The sequence below is a fragment of the Varanus komodoensis genome, unplaced genomic scaffold (assembly GCF_004798865.1).
Source record: "Varanus komodoensis strain SLA01 unplaced genomic scaffold, ASM479886v1 scaffold35, whole genome shotgun sequence".
Lineage (NCBI taxonomy): Eukaryota > Metazoa > Chordata > Lepidosauria > Squamata > Varanidae > Varanus > Varanus komodoensis.
In genome coordinates, this window is record NW_025335856.1 from 948,145 (window position 1) to 968,167 (window position 20,023).

The following is a 20,023-nucleotide window of genomic DNA, read 5'->3' on the forward strand; positions in this document are numbered from 1 at the left end:
TGCATGGTCTCTACAGTTCTAGTAATGCAGCTTTTGAGTCAGGATTGCCAAGGTTATTAACCAGATAACCTGATTGGATCTCTAATGCAGCAGCAAACAGGGTAGCTCTTGTATTACTTGCACCTTTCATTCTGCAACCTTTCTACTTACCTCTTCTAGTTTTCTACTCGCTTACTTGCCTCTTCTATTATATCTAGGTTTCTGGGTTATATCTTGGTCTCCCTTTCCCAATAAACATTTGGATGTATTTATATTTTATTACAAATTATAAAAACTTTTGTATATTAGGCTTTGAATACATATTTCTAGACAAGAAGATCATAAGCTGAAAAGGGGGGAAACACATTACAAGATATGAGAAAAGATCCATCCTCTTTCAAGACATTTGTTTCTAGGAATATGAAGGAGTGAATTAGAAATTTTCCTCTATCATATCTTCAAACATCTGATTACATGGCTGCTAACTATGGATTACTAAACACAGCAAAATTCCAGACAACTGACTGGAAGCTAAATGCAGATAAAGGAGTCAGTGAACAATTAGCACAGAGGTGTGGAGATAGGTTGCTGTGCTTGTTATAACAAAAAACTACACATCAGATAAAATCAAAGATCTGTCCAACAACATTGGTTTTAAAAGTTATTTATTGCATTCCCAAAGCCATCAGAAAACAGAACTAAATAGAGCTTTTGCCTTATGTACCAGAAGGAAGTATGATTCATTGACCCCATATTTATTAGTTCAAATGATTTTGTGAGTCACTGAATACTTGTAATCGAGGGTATTAAGCACACACCTACTACTTATTCACAACTTGTTAGTAATCCGGCTAGGCAAAAAGAATGGAAACAGAAAAAGAGAGACTGGCTATTGCTATTTACTGAAACTACTGTTGCAGCACATAACTTTGGAAAGGCAGGGAACCCACAAAGTCAAGTGGATGAGAAATAACAGGAATGGGAAAGCCCAGGAAAAACCCGACTATTTTGCAATTCTTGCAAGAGGCCATTTTCAGACTTCACAGGCTTGCCTTAAAAATGCTTCCCTGTGCCCTCTAAATATCCATCCTCTGCCCCTTAATCAAAAGCTCCATATCACGTAGTGCACTAACTTCAGAAATATAGGTTTTTATGGTGGCTGAGAACAGTGGACCACCTCTCCACCATCCTGCTCCTCTTGGGTCTCTTAACTGTGGTTCTGACAGGAGACTTCCGGACAGTTGCATCAGACAGAGGAATACCACAGGCCTCTCCACAGTGCAAGGTTGACACGCCTATATGATCTAGGCCAACAGAGGGGCACAAAAGAACTTGTCCCCTGGCCCCACATCGGTGTCTTCACAGAACCCAATTTCCTCCTGGACTTCAGATAGCAGAAACAAATCTTTCCATGTTGCTGGAATAGGCAGCATGCCGCAGGTAAGCACTGGGGCTGCCGAGCTGCCCGCTGGCGTTGTACCCATGGGCTAACGAGCTGTAGGAACTAGGCGACATCCTGCCATAGAAATCCATAGTGTCGCTACTGAGTGGGGGCGAGGCAGGCATCCCGAGGCGGGCAGACGCTCCAAAGAGGTGGTTGCTGTTGCTCTGGGAGTAAGAGCCTTGGTTAACCTGGAGCTGCTGGGCCCCGGAGAGCGGGTACGAGTAGGGCACGGCATTGTGCGGCCTGGGGAGGCCAGGGCCTGCCGCGCAGCCTTGACTGGGATAGGCCGCAGATCCCGCGAAGGAGCAGGCGTTGCCGGGGGAGGGTGCTATGTCCGGGCTGTGCTGCTGGGCCAGCTCGGGGCTCGGCTGCGCCATCAGGGGGCCCAAGCTGAAGAGGGGCGGCTGGGACGGGTAGCAGAGGGCGGCGGGAGACGCGTAGGCCGTGTTCAGAGGAGGCCCGACGGACTGGGCCTGCGCCTCGTGCATGTAGGCTGGGTACGTGGACAGATCGCTGCGCTTGAAGCGCTTCCGGCGGCGCAAGAAGCTGCCGCTCTCGAACATGTCCCGGGCGTGCGGGTCGAGGGCCCAGTAGCTGCCTTTGCCCGGCCGGCCGGGCTCTCGGGGCACCTTGACGAAGCAGTCGTTGAGCGTGAGGTTGTGACGAATGCTGTTCTGCCACTTGCGCGGCCCGTCGCGGTAGAAAGGGAAGCGCTCGGTGATGAACCGGTAGATGCCGCCCAGCGTTAGGCGCCGCTCCGGGGCGTGCGCGATGGCCATGGCGATGAGCGCGATATAGCTATAGGGCGGCTTCCCGCGCTGCACAGGCCGTTTCCTGCGGCGCCCGGCAGGGCGCGAGCCGCCCAGCGCTGCCGCTTCCTCTTCCGACGGCTCGGGCTCCAAGGCTTCTCCTGGAGGCGCCGGCTCCTCCACCTTCACCAACGCCGGCAACCGGGCCCCGGCCCCAGCCTCGGGGTCCGTGTGGCTCGTCGCGCAGGTCGACGATTGGGGGCTCTCAGCCGTCATCCCAGGCGCTGGCCCTGGCACCGACGGCGGCGGCGACGCGGGTTCCTGGAAAACCACGGGCACCTCTTGCGATGGGGACGCGCCAGCCTCGCTGCTCCTTGCTGCCGTCCGAAGGAGGGTCTCCAATGCAGCCCGGCTTATCAGGCTGCTGATGGAAAAGGAGTTGGAAGGGAGATTCCGGCCGGCTTTGGAGCCCGACGTGATCGGAGAGTGATGCCAAGAGACTCCCTCCTCACAGACAGCGTGGACGTCGGGGCAAATCAAAGCTGCAGCAGGAGGCTGGATCTACAACGTCAGGAGCGCCTAAAACCGAGGTGATCGCCGAGGATCGCTGCTACTGCAGGCGTCGACGGAAATCGTAGTTAACGTGTTCACTGCGCCTGAGGGACCGGCTCCCAGTTTGTCCCGCACAGGGAATTGGGAAGCGCTGCCTTGACGCCGCCTTGAAAAAGACCGCAGCACTGGAAGTTGGTCGCTGAGCGAGAAGACTGGATCCTCGGCACCTCGAGTCTCCAAGGTTCTTGCGACGCGAGGAGAAGCACCGAGGAGGCTTCCTTACTCGGCAGCTGCCGCGCGTCGAGGCGTGAATGAGCGTCCACTTACTGTTCCTCAGGGAGCGCACAGGCAAATGGGGACGACGAACCTCCCCCTGGAGCCCGAGACCTCGGGAAGAGCCAGCCGGACAGCAGAGGGACTCTCCGTGCATGAGGTGCCTCTGCCTGCCCGCCGCGCTCTCCGCACCTGGGCAGCGAGCCGGCCGGCGGCACTCCCTGGCAGCTGCCGGTGCCTTAAAGGGACGGGTGGAGACGCAGCTTGCCCGAGCAGCAGCCTCCCCGATGAGAATGCCGGGGGCGCAGCAGACCCACAGGGCTTTGCTGAGAGGGGTTGCCAGGAGGGAGGGGCCTGTCCCAGGGCAGGAGCCGGCGGGAGGCGTCGGCAACGGGAGAGGTGGAGGCGTGCGCGGCTGCCCGGTCTTTCCCCGCCTCGTCCGAAGGAAGGCGGCGAGAGACGCCCAAGGGAAGAGGGGCGGCAACCGACGGCGCGCAAGAGGCAGCGCTTGCAGGCTCGGCCCGCCTGGACAGAGGTGCGCGCATGTTCGATCGGCTGCCCGGTGGGGCGCTTTCACAGGCGATGTGGGAACAGACCCGGGTTTGCCATGGACTGTGCACTGACGCCGGTTCACACGGGCGTGTATGTACCTTTATTTCTGAACACTTGCGACCTAGTTCAGTGATTCATCCTGCCTAGTGAGTAGGAGTCTTACTTTAAGGCATAACTTGCCTACCCTGCCCCTGGCTCAGTATATGGCCGTTTGGGAATTGGAAGGGGGGTTTGCAGGCAGGCAGTGCAAATGACCGTTTGCACGCTCAGTCGTGCCAGGGAAAGCAAAGGAAGCAGCTCAATCCCAGGCTGTGTTTCCTCTGGCTTTGTTCAGTGAGTCTGGCACTCAGTTAAATCTGTGGTGACATGAAATGCTTAGGCTGTTATCCTTTATTTGCTTAACTAGGAGAATGCCCCATTGGGCTGATGGGAATTCGGATTGGACCTGCACTGTTAACTTGGTGTGCTTTGCATCCACGCATATGCAAGGCTTCCCCTGCCCCATCAGCCACCGCTGGAACAGTGCAGTGAATTGCCTTACCGATGGAGCTGCAACTGCTAAGGACCAAACAGGCAAGATAGATGCAGGTGGTTGTCTTTCTTTTCTATGCAACAGAGAAAGCAAGTCAGTTAGTGGTACACAGGTACTTGTCCCCCCTGTCCCCTGAGTATGGAAGAGAATGGGGTCCCTCCACATCTCAGCCGCTCACCCAAGCTCTTCAGGACTTTATATGCCTGGTGAATGTTGTGTGTGAGTTGTTTAAGTTTAGTTTCATTTGAAAGAAAAGATGGCCAGAGAGGTGTCCAGTTGCAGTTCATGAAATCCTGGATGCTGTGGAGAAAGAGGACACCGGGCTTGAAGCAGCAGTGTGTGTACACAGGGGTACCCCAGGAAACCCATGGGCAGGCATTTCAGAATGGGTGAAAGAAGGGGAGGCAAAGGCCTCTCCACCACATGATATGGTGATGTGCAGTGATTTAGATGGTTTTGACAGGATCTGAGGGCAGATACGAAGAATGAGTCCCTACATGGCTATTGGCTAGATGGCAGAGCTAGTGAAAGGGACCTCCAGATCCAGAAGCAGAGAGCAGCGACTCTGAGGCAGTGGGGACTACTCTCACTGTCAAGCCCTGCTTGTGGTCTTCCCAGAATCATCTGTCCAGCCATGGTTGGGAAGGATGGGGGTTGGGCTGGAATAGCCCTCCCCAACCAGACACCCTGCCAATGAGTTGGACCACAATGCCCATCATCCCAAGCAGTTGGGGTGATGGGAGTTGTACTCCATCCTCCTTGGAGGATGCGTAGTTGGGAAAGGCTGACAGTAGAAGTTGGACCATTGTTTTGATCTTTCTGTCTTGCTCCTTTACTAAGCAAATGTTTATGTTGCTTCCAGCCATAATACTTAAAGTACCTTACAAGAATAACAAAAATATGATGTGACTGTAAAATATCAATCAACCACTGCATGGTACACAGCAATCAAACCGCACACTATATAAACTTCAGGAAGAATGTTATGATATGATATGTTATGATTCTGAAATGAAATTTTAGAATTCAGCCTTCTATGTCACAGTACCTTTTCTGAAGTAAAATGTGAAATTTCTTTGAACTTTTTACAGTCCATCATATAACTCATGTTCATTTTGGATACAATCTGGAAGAGTGAATCTCTTCTATTTATTAATTTGGCTAAATAAAGTATGATCTTGTTTGAAATGGCCAAGAGAGGCAACCGAGTAGAGTGGTAACCAAGAGACTCTGACAACCCTTTCCTATTATGCCAGGGTTACTGAATAAATGTTGAACCTCCTATGGAAGGTACATTGAACTCAATGGGCTATGTGTTTATTGTACTGTAATGTGGCAGAGACAGGGAGAAAAAAGTACTTTGAAATATTTATAGCCCATCATTCTTTGTCTAGTCTGAGATACATAAAACAAGAATAATGAAGTGCATCAAAAAACAAACAAAACAAAAACCCAAGAATAATGGCTTAGAAGGTAAAAAACAACAGCAACAACAAGAAGATAAAACAACTGCAGTGAAGATGTAATATGCTCTTGCTTGGGATAAAATAACACAGTGGGACTTACTTTTGAGTTGCCATAGATAAGATTGTAGCATTAGGGTAAAATCTGGTATCTTTCTTACTCAGAGTAGACCATTGAAATAAATGGGACTGAAGTTCATCATGACTAACTTGGCATAGTCATTTCAATAGGTTTTCTCTAAGAATATACATTAGATTTTACCAGTTGCCTTTAAGGGCCAGAGGCCCTTCTGAACTGGAAAGTCTTGACAATTCAGCGGAAAACCATCCAAGAGGAGACAAAGAAGGCCTCTTAAGTCTGCTCTAAGAAAGCCTTGTCCAAACTAAGTTTAAAACAGGCTGACAGTCTCTGAATGATCTTAATAAGCAGACAAGCTAATTATATTTATATCTGGTGTTAGGAAGTCATCTATGGCTCAGTTTGAGAACATACAACCTAGCACCAGTGCCACTGGTCTTATCACCCTATTTCAGCAGGATCCAATCACCTGAACTTTATAAAGTTGCAGATGTAAGTTGGCTACGTTATCTGCAAAGTTATCCTAGACACCATTGTGAGACAAGCCATAAGAGAGGGAGACTTTTTCACACTGAGGGGTCTCGAACTGCATTTGCTGGAGCAGAAAGTTAAAATCAACTAATAATGCAGTTCAAGTAGGGAGCAGTATTGAGAGATAATGTCTACAACAACTTTGTGCAACATGAGACCCTCCAGATATGATGGATGGCATGCTGGCTAAAATGTAATAGAGTCTATTGTCCAACAAATCACATCTGGATTATCCCAATTTGGGCAAGGCAGTCAAGGATATCTTGGAGCATGCAAATGTGATGTTTTAACAACTAACAATGGAATCCTAAACATATTAGTGGTAATACTCAAGTTTATCCAGGAGTCATTTTCATTGAACTCAATGCAGTTACTCCCAAACATAAATTGACTTCGAACTGCAACTTAAATGAAACTTCCATGTTCAGATGCAGTCCACCTTTTCTAGGCCAAGGAAGAGAGAGAAGAAGAAAAGGCATTCCATATCTCAAGCACTACTTCTGAGCATCCCAAAGCCATCTGGCCACTTCTTTAGTATGATACCATCCATGTTTATTCAGAAGTAAGTAATTGATTTTCATTACTTACTTCTGAATAAACTGAGTCAGTGTGACATAAGAGCTTAGAGGACTGGGATGGGACTCAAAAATCTGTGTTCTAGTCCTCACTTGGCTATGAAGCTCACTGGGTAACTTTAAGTTAGCCAAACTTACTTCACACAGTTGCCATGAGAGTAAAATAGAAGAGGAGAAGGGGCATGCTTGCTGCCCTGCATTCCTTGCAAAGAGAAAAAATGATGGCATATAAATATATATTTTAAAGTCCATTGTTTTTGTGTGTCTATTTGTAGTTGTTCAGCCTGCTTTGATGCATCTTTAATCAAAGGCAGGTACTGCTGAATTTTCCCCTTACTCCCAGGTAAACAAGCGTAGAATTGGCACTTCAACCTAGGACAGATATTGAGTATTACAGATAGGGAATGTATTGAGAAAGAAGCCTTGAATGTAATTCTCTCCTGTTGCATTTATTTGTAACCATGATAAAAGTAAAAAGGCAAAGGACTGACACAATGCAGCTGTAGTATTGCTTCAGATGTATACAGCCAGAAAAATCGAATGGGAGTACATCCATGGATTATGGGGAAGGGAGCTAGAGAGAAAAGGATCTGGAATCAAAATAAGGGACTGCCAAGTTTTGATGATTAGGTGAAAGGGGAGAAACACACACAAATATTTGGTAGAAGCCACAGCATAGGTTAGACATCTGGTATGTAAACTATATACAACTCTAAACTCATAAGCTGAAGATTAATACAATTTAGGCACAATCTTATGAATGTTTAAACAGAAGAATAGTTGAGAGTATGCTGGGAACTGTAGGACTTCAGTCTAAACATGCATGCAATTGCAGCCTTATATCATTAGTGAGACTTAATCTTGAATAGATGGGTATAGAATTGCCCTGTTGGTAAGGTTTGTGATTTTAAAGAAGTGGAATTTGCAACTGTGGATCCTTAACATATTAATTTGCATTTGCCTCCCTCTCTTTCTAATCCTGTTTACTCTGTTTCCATTGAGAGCATTTCCAAAGTTGAAAAGAGAATGCCAGAGCAGTTCTAAATATCTGTGTTTACTTGGAAATAAGTTGCACTGGGTTTAAGGGGCTTACTTTCAATCCAAGGTGCACACAGAACTGCAGACTGTAAGGGTATTTAGGTAGGAGGGATCCAGGTTTTCCTATTTTCCACTGACACTTCAAGGAAGAATGTGGTACCTGGAAATGCACCCCTGAGAATTCAGAAAGCAACATTCATTTCCAAAGGAGGGGCACCAGCACCCAGGCAGAATTGTGTATTTTATTGTCTGGTGAGTTTAGACTGTTGCAGCTTTACTTTTGACTTCTCTCCCTGTAAAACTAAACCAGTACTTGAGGGGGTGGAAAGGGGAGTTGAAAAGCTAGTCGTAAGAAACAAGCTGATCTACAGCGGAACTTCTGATTCTAAAAAGGCAGTTAGTTGAGAAGATCTGTAAGAAAAAAATACTACCCCCCAAAGCCCCTTATGCCTGCACCATTACATTCATTACATTCAGGCTGTGGGTTCCAGTCTCAATCAGGCACTTGGATTGATGAAGGTCTATTCCTTTGGAGTTTACGTGAGCCAAAAAGGTTTGCTTGAGAGTTTATGCAACAATAACTGTCTTAGGATGCAATCCTATGTATGTTACAAGGAACAAAAAATCTTTGGCTGGGGAATGCTGTGAGGTGTAGGATTTATTTTTCCTCTGTGTAACCTTGCATTGCATTTTACCCATAATTATTAATATTCCACGAAAAGCCTTTTTAACAGTTTGTCTCATGGGCCTAAAAGGAGCACTTCCTTCAGGGGTTCTGTTACAAACGTATCCTCTTATTTTCATAGATGGGCTATTTTTGTAAATAGAATCACATGAAAGAGAATTGAGCCCTTCCCATTGATTTCACTGGAAGAAATAATTTTCCTTCTTTTTTTGGCTCAGGAAGCAGCAACAGAACACTGTGTTTGCTTGGTGTGTGCCTTTCTTGAGAAAATGATGAGAAAAATAAAAAATAGTCCTGAGTTTTTGTGTCAGCGATGGCCCTTCTAACTGAAACCACTTTGCGATTGCAGGGGGTATGCTGAAAAGCATGCTTTAGTTAATTTGCTTTGTTGATTACAGAAAGTTCACCTAGATTTGTCTGAGACAAAATAGAATGTTTTAAAACAAAAATACTTTTTGAGAGGCCACCTCTCTCTGTCAACAGGGCTTAGATGTTATATCCATCCTGTTTCTAATACATGCAGATATATTGCACGTGTCTTTGCCGAGTACTACGGAAACAAAGGATTTGTTTGTAAATCTAAAGCAAAGAAAAGAAAGTTCCTGCCCAAATTCATGCTTATGAAAGCCACATAATTCTTTTTCTAATGGACCAACACGCTCCTTATGCCTTTGAATAAAACGAAAGTCTTTCTTTTCTGCTTCAGTAAGTCTTTGACGTAGAAAGAGAGAGTGCATCATGCCATTGGAGGGGCGTTATAATTTGATACAAATGTAATTGTATTTCAGTAATAATAATGCTTTATTTCTGTAAGTATAATAAGAATAATAATTGCAACTAGATCACAGTTACTATTGCAATATATTTAGAGCAGTGTTTTATAGCTTAAAGTATACACAGCTGAACAGAAATGCGATCAGAGCAGATTCTGAATACAATTGAATAACACAAAACTGGTGTTGAATTCAGTGTACAGCTCACAATCTAAACTGTAAAGTGCAAAGTAAGCCAATTCCTTAAAGCCAGAACACAATAACAATAATTGTCCCATTACATTAATATAATATAATCAATTCAATAATTTATGTATTAACGTCCCACCTTTTTTCCTGCAAAGACTTTAAGACAGCTTACATAGTCTTCCTCCTCCTCTCCATTTTATCCTCACAACAAGAACCCTGTGACATAGGTCAGGTTGAGAGTTTAGGCTCAGCCCAAAGACCCCCCAATGAGCTTCATGGCCAAGGGGAGACTTGAACCTGGATTTCCCAAGTTCCAGCACCCTGCACCACTCCAGCTTATTAACTGCCATAACAATTCTCCCGGCACAAACCCACTGCCCCCTTTGATTGGGTCACTGTTGGAAACATTTTCTATTTGGGCACAGTAAGCTTTAGTCATACATGCTTTTACCTTTCAGCTCCCTCTGGCATCCCCGGACAACCCTTCGGCTGCAGCACAGGCCATCCCAGCACCTTGCAGAGCCGTGTCAGGAGAGCGCCTGCATGATGCTGCTAGGTAATGGTCTATGATCGTTGAATTACTCCGGACATGATCGGCCCATTCTTTCTGTGTGAAAGGAGAGCATCTTTGCTCAGGAGTAGCTCTACACCTGGGCTTCCTTCCAAGTAAGCGAGTCTAGGATAACAGCCTCAAAAAACTACCAGACTGTTGGAGTAACCACATTAGTGCAGCCACCAGAGAGAGTCTGTCGGAATAGGTGTGCTGAACTGTAAATTATGTTATTCTTGTAAGTGGGTTTGATGCTAGTCTGGTTGTATTCTAATCTAATCTGCCTCCTAATCAATGGGGCAGGTACATCCAAATTAACTGAAGTCTCATTCATTTCTGAGTACAACTAAATCTGGATCGAGCTCCAGATCTCCATTTTAGAAAAGTTTTAATGCCTGCTAGGATCTATTTAAATATGTATTACGTATATGTAATAGGGCATGACCTACTTGGTTAAACAAGTCATTGCTTATGAAGGGATATAGGAAAGAAATCAGAAGAAACACTGAGTTTAGTTTCAAAGAGACGGAAGGATCAGCATGAATTCAGCCATTCTGTGGACCATGATGATGATGGCGGCAGGCCAGGCATTTATTGAAGAGAGCAGTCCATTAAAGGCGAAGGGGCAAGCCCATACCCACTTGCCTGGGAGTGGCTCGCGGAGCTTTGTGGGATCCGTGTAAGCATGCATGGGATTAGCCTGTGCTCCCAAAGGGACTTCGAGGAGTTAGTTTCCCTTTCAGATTATGCAGTGGGGGAAAGCACAAGTTTTAGGATGGAAGAAAGAAAAGTTTTATCCCTCAAAGTAGTCCAGTGCAGTAATTTGAAGAATAAAACTTTCCTCCCTTCTGGCTGCTTCTGTCTTTTCCAGCTGCTTATTTCGGATATTCTGCAGGTGTGTCTAGCGCTCCCACCCCGTTTTTAGACTATAAAAAGCAAAAATAACCGTACTGGTCCATTACATAAAATTATCCAAATCAACAGTTGGGCAAACTTGTATGAGAACTTGTATGGAATTTTGAATAGTCGTAATTAAGGCATCGCCCTTTTAGACTGATTTTTAAATCGGATTTATTGGCAGCAACGACTGCAATTGGAAAAAGCTGGTCGGGACAAATGCAAAGGTTTATTTTGGGGGAGGACATTAATTTACCGTTGATTGGGTGCGCGTAGTATTTATTGTTACGTTGGTTGTATTTTATACGATCTGACGAGCTGTGCACAGTGTTCGTTAAATATAAAGACACAGCTATTTCATTTTATTTAGGTGGGATGATGAATACATGCGTCCTGTTTTTAAAAGGATATTAAAAATGGGGTGGGTTTTGCCGGGAAGCAAACCTCATTCTTCGAATCTCCCCCTTTCCTCTGCGGATGAGCTCAATGCCCCTCGCTCGCTCAATGCCAAGCCGTAAGAGAAAAATGAACATAAAGCTGTGAGCCAGGCTCCTAACTTGGCCGCGACGCCATCCTTTCCCTCCTACTCCCAACCTTTATTTTCCTTGGAAGTAAGTCCATCCCATTCATGTCTGTGGGGCTTCACTTTCGCCAAGGCCAGCGCTTGTGATCTGGACCTTGCTCTGCGCACCCTCAGCCGAGTCCTTGTGAACGGACGCCCCCTTATTCTAACGCGATTGACTTTCAAAGGGATCCTCGCGTTTCTGCTCGTCGGAATTTTAACCATATCCCTGGATTTGCAAGATGGGCACCCCGCGCCTGTCCGGGTTTAAAGCAGGGTGGTGGGCTGGGTCCGGCTGAGTTCCTGGGACTTGCTCTCGGGTAAGCACGCGCCCAGGCGTGCATCCCAAATCGCGCATGAGCCCATCCGAGTCCCTGTTCCGGATCCGACCCCATCAGCAGCAACTCTTAAGCCGCTGCGTCGGGGGCACAACATTCGGGCCAAGCGCCGATTTAGAATTGCCTTTGATTGTCTAAGCCACCCTTCAAAAAGGGTGCCCGTGCCAGAGTCTTGGGATCGAGCCCTAGTAAGAGTGGGGTAGACAAATACGGGGTGGGGGTGTCTGCGGATATTTCTTCCCTCCAGGAAAAGCCATACTCCTGCACTGGCGATCTGGAGAGAGGGCCGCTCCGAAAGAAGCAGCGGAGAGGCGATTTCCTTCCGAAGGACGCAAGGTTGATGGCTCGTGTGGATGAATTCCGTCTCTGATCGCGTGTGGTCCGAACAAAACCCCGCGCTCAAAGGCAGCAGTCCTAGAGACCCGCAACCTGTTGATTTAGAAAACAACACGTATTAGCCCCAGAAAGACACCACAGACCTAGGAGTAAGTCTCATTGAACTCAATGGGATTTACTTCGACGTAAATTAGATGGGCATTGGATGGTGCTGGAAGCCTCCCAGCAGGGTTTCTTCAGATTTCCTGTCCAGATAACCTTGGTTGCTCAGAAAGTAGTGGGCAACTTGGAAGCAGAAGAGCTTATTTGGATTCAGATAGAAATAATTTTCTTTAAGTACAAAGTACCACTGGGAGCCAGCAAGAGTTGAGGGGCAATTCAGCTTGTTTTCTGTGGTGCTCACATGTCTGAGCAGGGATGAAACCTGTATTCTAGGCTGAATTGTAGCTTTTTTTCCCTTTTCCTTTTTTATGCTGGCTTGGATAGCAAAGACACCTTTCTCATGGAAGGTGTGTCAGTCAATCAATTTATTATTTGTACCCCAGCTCGCTTTTCAATTTTCCAGACACTCAGAGCAGCTTCACTGCATAAGAAAGGCACCAAGCAAACAAAACTAGCTGTTGGTTTTTCTGAAAAGCCAGACATAATAAAAATGCCTCCATATACCAGCTGAAAACAGCAATTTAAATATAATCCCAGAGCTCAGCAGCAGTGAAAATCTGTAAACTCTGGATAGTTGTGGGAAAGAGAAGTGATTGCCATTATATACAGGATTTATACCCTGCTTTTCTACCACAGCATTCAAAGCAGTTTACAAGAGTTCAACAAAATAATGTAAGATACAAATCGAACCGCTCACAAGAGGTAGGAACACACAAACACCAGCCCACTGGTTTCAAAACCCAAAGCCTTTTTGTAAGTTTTCAACATAGGAAAAAAGAAGGGTGGTGCAGAGGGAGACCTTCATGGGGAAGAGATTTGAGAGTCCTGATTTCATTACTTAAAAGACTGAAAAGATTGGCAACATGTAGGCATGGAGGCCTCTTTTTGAGATGGACACCGGCTGTGGGCGGGCACCCTGGCCAGTCTCTCCTTCGGCCTGCCAGGCAGCATCAGTATGACACTTGTCTGCGTCCTTCCACTCTTGCGACCTGCAGATGCTGCCTGGTCTCTCCGCCTCAGGCACCTGACTTCAGCAGGAGGTCACAAAGGCTGGCCTCTCTTCTCTGGCCAGAGAGCCCTTCATAGACGGAATAGCTCTCCTTTTCTCTTTCTGTCCAGGCAGACAGAACCAGGAGTGCATGGACACATCCTTTCTGTATCAAGGAAGGCATTCTCTTTAGCTGTAGTCAACTGAACAACAAAACCCAAATCAATGAATTTAGTTTTCCTTATTGTAGGAACTCCTACATAATGCACATTATAATGCACATAATTTCCTCTCCTGGGTTATTACATGGTAGAGCTGAAGCACTGGGATGCATTATCTTTTGGTTCCCAGACCTGAAATAAGGCTGTTTCATTTTAATGAATTCACTAGAGAAGCAACACTTAAATCAGGGCCAGGCAACTCGCAGCTGTGGACCGGATCTGGATCATCTCACCTGCTGCAGGTGCCAGGCTTTTCCTTGAGAAAGGAGGATCCCTGTTTGGCCTGTCTGTGTTGGACAACCTGATAACATGCAATGCAAACCATCTCGATAGGATTGTAGAGGATGGTATATAAAAGCTTTAAATAAAACAAATAACTCCTGAAAACATTTTAATTCAAGGCAAAGGAACTTTAATTCTTTAAAAGTGAGTGAATGTTAACCTATAGTGATCCATATGTCTTTAGGTCCTATGCAGGCTTCCCAAAGAAGAATGTCTAGTATTGCAAAATTACTGAAATGCAGGCTCCAATGCAGCAGAGGGAATGGGAAACTCCAGGCTATGGGTGCCATCTGCCCCATGGAGGGTTGCTCAACTTCTGTGGACCCCACATCTAAGCATGCCCCACCCCCTCCCTTGTGTGGCCTCACAGTAAGCAGTAATCCTATGCACATCCAATCAGGAATAAGCCCCCCTGGGCTCAGTGGGACTTATCCCAAGTGAACATGCTGAAGCATCAGAAAAATAAAGCCCTTAATGGCTTGGGTCCTGGTTACCTGAAGGAGCGCTTACGTCCATATATGCCCGCCCGCCCGCCCCTTCAGATCAGCGGGAGAGGCCCTTCTCCAGGAACCCTCCGTGAAGGAAATTGGGAGGGTAAGTACTCGGAGGAGGGCTTTCTCTGCGGTGGCGCCCAATCTATGGAATGCGCTCCCCAGAGAGGTCCGCCTGGCGCCGCCGTCATTTGTTTTTCAGCTCCAGATGAATACCTTTTTATTCAAATGTTATTTTAATTGTTAATATTATTTATTCATTTTATTCTTTGGCCAGGGCGACTTAATTTATATTGTTAATTCATATTGTTTTATTGAATTCTATTTATTTATGGTTTGTGAGCTGCCCCAAGGCTTCAGCGAATGGGGCGGCATAGAAGTCCCCTAAATAAATAAAATAATAAATAAAAAATGGTCAAGAGCCCATTTCATAAAACCATTTCTGTCAGTTTCATGAAAAATTTCTGTCTCCCCCCCCCCCCCCCCGCCCACACACACATCTAGTTGTACAAGCCTGCTTAAAGAGGTGTTTTTCATGGCTGAATTGCTTAATTCAGATGATCTGCCATATCAAAGTCTAGATATTGTCCAGAATACAGTCCAAGACCTTATTCAGCTTGGCTTTCTGTGTGACTGACCAAGCACAGGATAAGTTAGAGCAAAATAGAATTTAAACTGTAAGTGGGAGCTTTGTGATGAACATATGTTACATGAGCTCTTTTGTGGGGCAGAATATAAGTTGACAAATTAATATTTATTAATGTATTCCTTCTCTGTGGAATAATCACAGGCTGAGCAGGTATCCCGCTTCATAGGAGCCGCCTTTTATAAAGGCCTGCCAAAGAAGAGTCCTCTATTTGAAGAGCTTTCCAGTTTAAGCTGGGTTTAAAGGGAACAAACCATAGAAAGGAGAGCTGGGCCTTGAAGTTACCCTTCAGCAGCACCTGGGCATGGATCACCTGGTCAGCCTTCCCTGTTATAGTGAGATACCTTGTATTTCTGTTTAAATTATAATTACTATTTCTAAATTTGCATCTGTAAATATAAATTTACAGATGCAGACTTTATGTACCCTGGAATCCCCTTTTGTCCCCATTTCTGATGATGTGTTTCCTCTCTTTTCTGCAAGATATAAATGGCCACCTGAATTGCAGACGGGAAAATGCAGAAACAGGGTTAAGCAGGGCTGGTGTCCTGCTGTGGCTCACGTACCAGAAGCGGACTTCTGCTGATGCTGCTCTCTTGGTCCTGGCTGCGGTTTTCCGCATCATTGCTACCTGTTTAGCTTTCTTCTCTGGGCCTTCTTCTTGTAGGTTAGGCCCAGAAAATGCAGGCAAGTAAAGAGGCAGCAGCAAGAACAGTGAGGGGGAAGTCGCATGGGGCCCTGATGAGTGTTTCTTGTGAAAGCACCTCTCGAAGCCTATTTTCAGCACTGACCACTAAAGAAAACCACCCAAAACTTTAGCTGCAATCCACAGGCCATTTTCAGTAGCAACAGTCCACTGACTTTAACAGTACTCTTCTGAACAACATGGTTTATGTAAACAGCCACTTGAGCCAGATTTTCAACTCCACCAGTAGCTACTTGTAAAAAACACAATAGATCAGACCCGGCGAGCTGCTCTGCATGTTCCTGCACCCAGTCAAGTCCTGCTAGTTCTTATTTCCTGTGTGGCTCAAAGCAATCACATTGGCATCAGCTGAAGTCACATCTATGACAAGTGTTATGACAATCTAACATGGCTTTTAATATTTATACTATCATTCAGCACAAGAGTTAAAGCCAACATTATATAAAACAATGTATTTATAAAACTATTCCATCACAGTCTATCATGACAAATGAGATCTTGGGCTATGTGGGTAATCTGCTAGGACCAGGCATTTACTTTTTAAATTCGTTTATTTTTATTTTTGCTCAATAGATCCAATATATCCATTGCCGAACAGCTCAAGGTGACATAGAAGAGACTGGTTCCCCTTAAAACAAAGTGGGCTGCCTTCATCCTGAGTGATCCAATTTGTGTCCGTGAGAATCGCTGTGATCTGGCACTGCCTTTTGAAGTTACAAAACAAGAGTGCCGAAGAAACAAGATCTTTTAACACTTGAAGCTCCTCTAACCTATGTTTGGTGATCTTGAGTGTGCATTCTTGGGTATAAATGTCAGAATCATCTTGCTGGGCCAGACCAAGATCCCAGTAACATGCAGTCACCAGACAGTCCACTAGTGGACAATGGTCTGACTTTCCCCATCCTTGCTGGCTGCAGAACAAAGTCAATGGGCAACATCCAGGGTGACTGTAAGGAAAGAGGCGATACTTGCACGGCACAAATTCTAAGATTACCAAGAGCCTCCCATTACTAGGATGTCCCTGCATATGTCCTTTTTACATTTCCCTAGCTACATAGGTGAGTACAAATACAATGAACTTCTGTGGGAATGAGATAAAATTTCTAAACCTGGAAACACCACTGTGTAATGTACAAAACCAGCCCTCCTCTCCTTCTTGGCAGTCTAGTCTCAATCAAGAAGAATTTCAGAAGGTAGCAGAATGTCTGTTTGTATCTGAAATAGGCCAGTGCATTATGCTGCTTCAACCTGACACCACTCAGATGTGTTGTATTACAATTCTTATGCCCCCTCACCACCCAGGTTTGAGAAGCTCTTTACACACTCCTCAAGTTCCTTGTAGGCTTTCTCTCTACAGTTCCAACCATTATGATGATGGTGTCTCTCAGAAGTAATAATGACCAATATATTCCCAATCCCTATGAGGAGTACTCCAGGCATCCTGGAGGAAGAGCTCAGCAGTGCCTCTTGGGCTCAGGGGCAGGGGACATCTTACAACACTCTGGACGTCTAGAAGGTCACAGGCCTGTCAGGCCTTTTTCCAAAATCCCTTTTCTTAATTTAAGACTTAGTTGATTTATTTTGTTTGTACCTTGCCTTTCTACCATAAAAGGTGGCTTCCCACCACAATAAAACTCAGTTAACATAATAATCCAACAAATGTATTAAAACATTAATGAAAACATATCAGTAACCGGACAAAACACAGCCAGCCCAACAGGCCTGCTTATACACCAAAGGACTGTTCAGATAAAAAAAAAAAGGTCTTTGTCAGCTGGCAGAAGGAAACAGAAAGGCAGTGAGCCCAGCCTCCCTTGGCAAGGAGTTCCACAGCCTAGGAGTGGCCACTCTAAATGCCCTCACTTGTGTTACCACCCAAAGTCCTCTGAGGGTGGCCTGTTTTGAAAAATAGCTTCTCTAGATGATCTGAAGAGCCAGGCAGGCTCATAGAGGGGAGGGTGGTCTTTCAGGCAGTGTGTTCTCCAGTTGTGTAGTATGGAGCTATGAGACATAGCCGCTGCTTTGAATTCTGCCCAGAAACAGACTGGTAGCCAGTGAAGCTGTTTTAATAGGGGCGTCTCAGGCAAAAAACTGTGGCCACACCATCCAGGGCCAGCTGAAGTGTCTGAATACTTATTTGAAGGTAGAGCCACATAGAGTAGTACCTAGAGATGAAGCCCTAAGGGACATCGCAGGCAACAGCTATGGCTTTGAACAGGAATCCCCTAGCATCAACTTTGCAAATCACTCCCCCAAGAAAGATTGGAGACACCACGTCACAGCACCTCCCAATCCCTTTTCAGACGGACTTCTGAAGTCCACTGCCTTGTGTTTTGGTGCCTTTGTCTCCCTCCCAACTAATGGGCACTCAAACTCCCAAATTTGCTATTAGGGGGAATTAATGCTAAGAGTACAAAGTTCTGTTTAGAGAAGCTCTCTCCTCCCCTGCTGTCCTGGAAGGCGAGCGAGCACCAGGGCATCTCCATGTCACATCACCACAAGCAATCAGGCCCTGGATCAGGTGTGGGGTATATTATAAACATTTTCTCTTTCCTTTTGTCAACTGAATTAGGGTGGGTGGGTAGGAGGATTAACGTTTCTAAAAGGGACGAATAAGCCAAACACTTTTAGCTATGCCTCGTCTGAATCAGGCCTATTGACTTAACAAATGCGCTGAAGAGTAACGGCTGATGAAAGAAGCGGATGAGTTTAGGGGGCAGCAGAAGGCGCTGCACTTGGACTGGCATAATGCTGAGCACACAACCTTGGCGATGTTTTTCAGGGTTTTTTTTTTTTGACAAATAAGAACTTGAAAACTAATTTTGGCCAACATTGGCAGTCCAATTTTCTCAAATATGTACTCGTGCCAGAATTTCCAGTTATTAAGCTGCCAACAGCACTTGCTAGCCCCAGGGCCTCCATCTGTCCAAGGGTGCAGCCAACTGCAGCGTTTTCCCATGCAAGCCCCATTGAAGCAAATGAATATCAGAGGGGCTTCAGGTGTTGCGTGGATTGTGTCACAGAACTGTTTGGGCACTAGGTGGCACTGGACATGGTGGTATCAGGATGCCATTTCCTGTTAGGGTTCGTTCTTTCTGTTCTTGTGAGAAAGTGAGACAATAAAATGGTTCCCACAAAAAGCTGCACAGGTGGAGAACTTCCTGGTGAAGTGTGCCCCAAATTTGTTCTTGAATATTGATTGCTTACAGTCCAGAAATAACACTCAAGAGTTGCTGTTTTTTTTTTACCTTAAAAATACATAGAAACAGTTGAAACAAGGGGCTGAAATGAAGAAGGGATTCCAATTTTCCAGTTTAATTAAAGCATTGCTCTGAGACAAAGACTTATTTTAAAATTAGCTTGCTTTTTAGATAATGTTCCCTATTTTTGTGCTACTGGAAAAGAAATGAAACACTGAAAAATTGTAAATTGAATTGTTTTACAATGCATACACTGGTTGACATCTCCTTAGGGTTTGTCGGACTTCTTCTCAGGTCTTCAGGAAAGCTTTGGCAACTCACCTGTTTTCAGTGGCCTTCATGTGGAATGGGGCCACCACCTTTTGGGACCTGTGGGCACAGGTGGCATTTTGAAACAGTAGCTTAGGCACTATCACAAGTGAGCTATGGGAGGGTAGGGATGGGAAATGGGGCAAGGCTAGTGACAAAAATGTAGGGAGCACCTGCCCTTTTATCGGTGTTTGTGAGTGCATTAAGCATACCTTGTGTGTTTACTTCACAGCTGAGGCCCCACTAAGGGCCTTGTTGCCCAAAGGGTCTCAGGGGGACATTTTGTCTCCTCACCAGCCATTGGTTGACAAGGTGGGCTTCCCCCACTCAGCCACACAAGTAAATGGGGGGATTACTTCTTTTCCTTGGACAGAGGAAAACAGCTTTGTGGGTACAGTATCATCCATGGGTGCTGGCTGTGGCTTGCTGCTTTTATTATGTCTACTTTTATTGTGATTATATCCACTTTGTACAATTCTTACTTTGTCCATTGTGTCTTGAGAAGCTTTTGCCCTTAAAGGGCACTGAAAAATAAATCTGAATAAATAAACATGTTTAAGATCTCTGTCCCACAGATACCTGTGGTAATCTGGCCTGAATGTCTAATATTAGAACCAGTATCAAATACCTCTCAGCCTCTTACTATGATGGGCAAAGGAAGAGAAGATGAGGCGGCTGCGGAGGACTACGTATTGCAGAGATTCCTTGCCGGTGCCATGTTGCCTGCCTCTCCCACATTGGGCCTCTGCCCATGGGGACCTTCTCAGTGAGGACTGCTGGGGAGATTTCTCGTCCTCACACAGTGGCATTGCTTGGCTTTCTTCCGCTGGAGCGAAGAGCAGCCATGACATGGGAGAAAATCAAGAAATGTGCTCTGGAATGTCTCCTAGGTAGGAGCTAAATCTGTTCCCTCCTTCCCAG

At 45.7% G+C, this 20,023-nt stretch overlaps 2 protein-coding genes across 5 annotated transcripts; one reads left to right on the plus strand and one right to left on the minus strand.

Moving 5' to 3' along the window:
* Positions 1-627: 627 nt before the first annotated feature.
* Positions 628-3,351, minus strand: FOXE1 (forkhead box E1). The gene has a single exon (XM_044439634.1). It carries the CDS (start codon positions 2,446-2,448, stop codon positions 1,366-1,368), a length of 1,083 nt encoding a protein of 360 aa, XP_044295569.1. The 5' UTR covers positions 2,449-3,351; the 3' UTR covers positions 628-1,365.
* LOC123028112 lies at positions 3,036-19,220 on the plus strand. Of its 4 annotated transcripts, none has more exons than XM_044439636.1 (3): positions 3,036-3,532; positions 9,873-9,970; positions 15,371-15,810. In XM_044439636.1, exons 1-3 carry the CDS (start codon positions 3,036-3,038, stop codon positions 15,580-15,582), a joined length of 807 nt encoding a protein of 268 aa, XP_044295571.1. In that variant the 3' UTR covers positions 15,583-15,810. The 4 variants fall into 4 exon arrangements, with proteins under 4 accessions (XP_044295571.1, XP_044295572.1, XP_044295573.1 ...); XM_044439637.1 differs by lacking the exon at positions 15,371-15,810 and adding an exon at positions 16,167-19,220 and having other exon boundaries at positions 3,077-3,639; XM_044439638.1 differs by lacking the exon at positions 15,371-15,810 and adding an exon at positions 16,167-19,220 and having other exon boundaries at positions 3,077-3,532.
* The last annotated feature ends 803 nt before the right edge of the window (positions 19,221-20,023 follow it).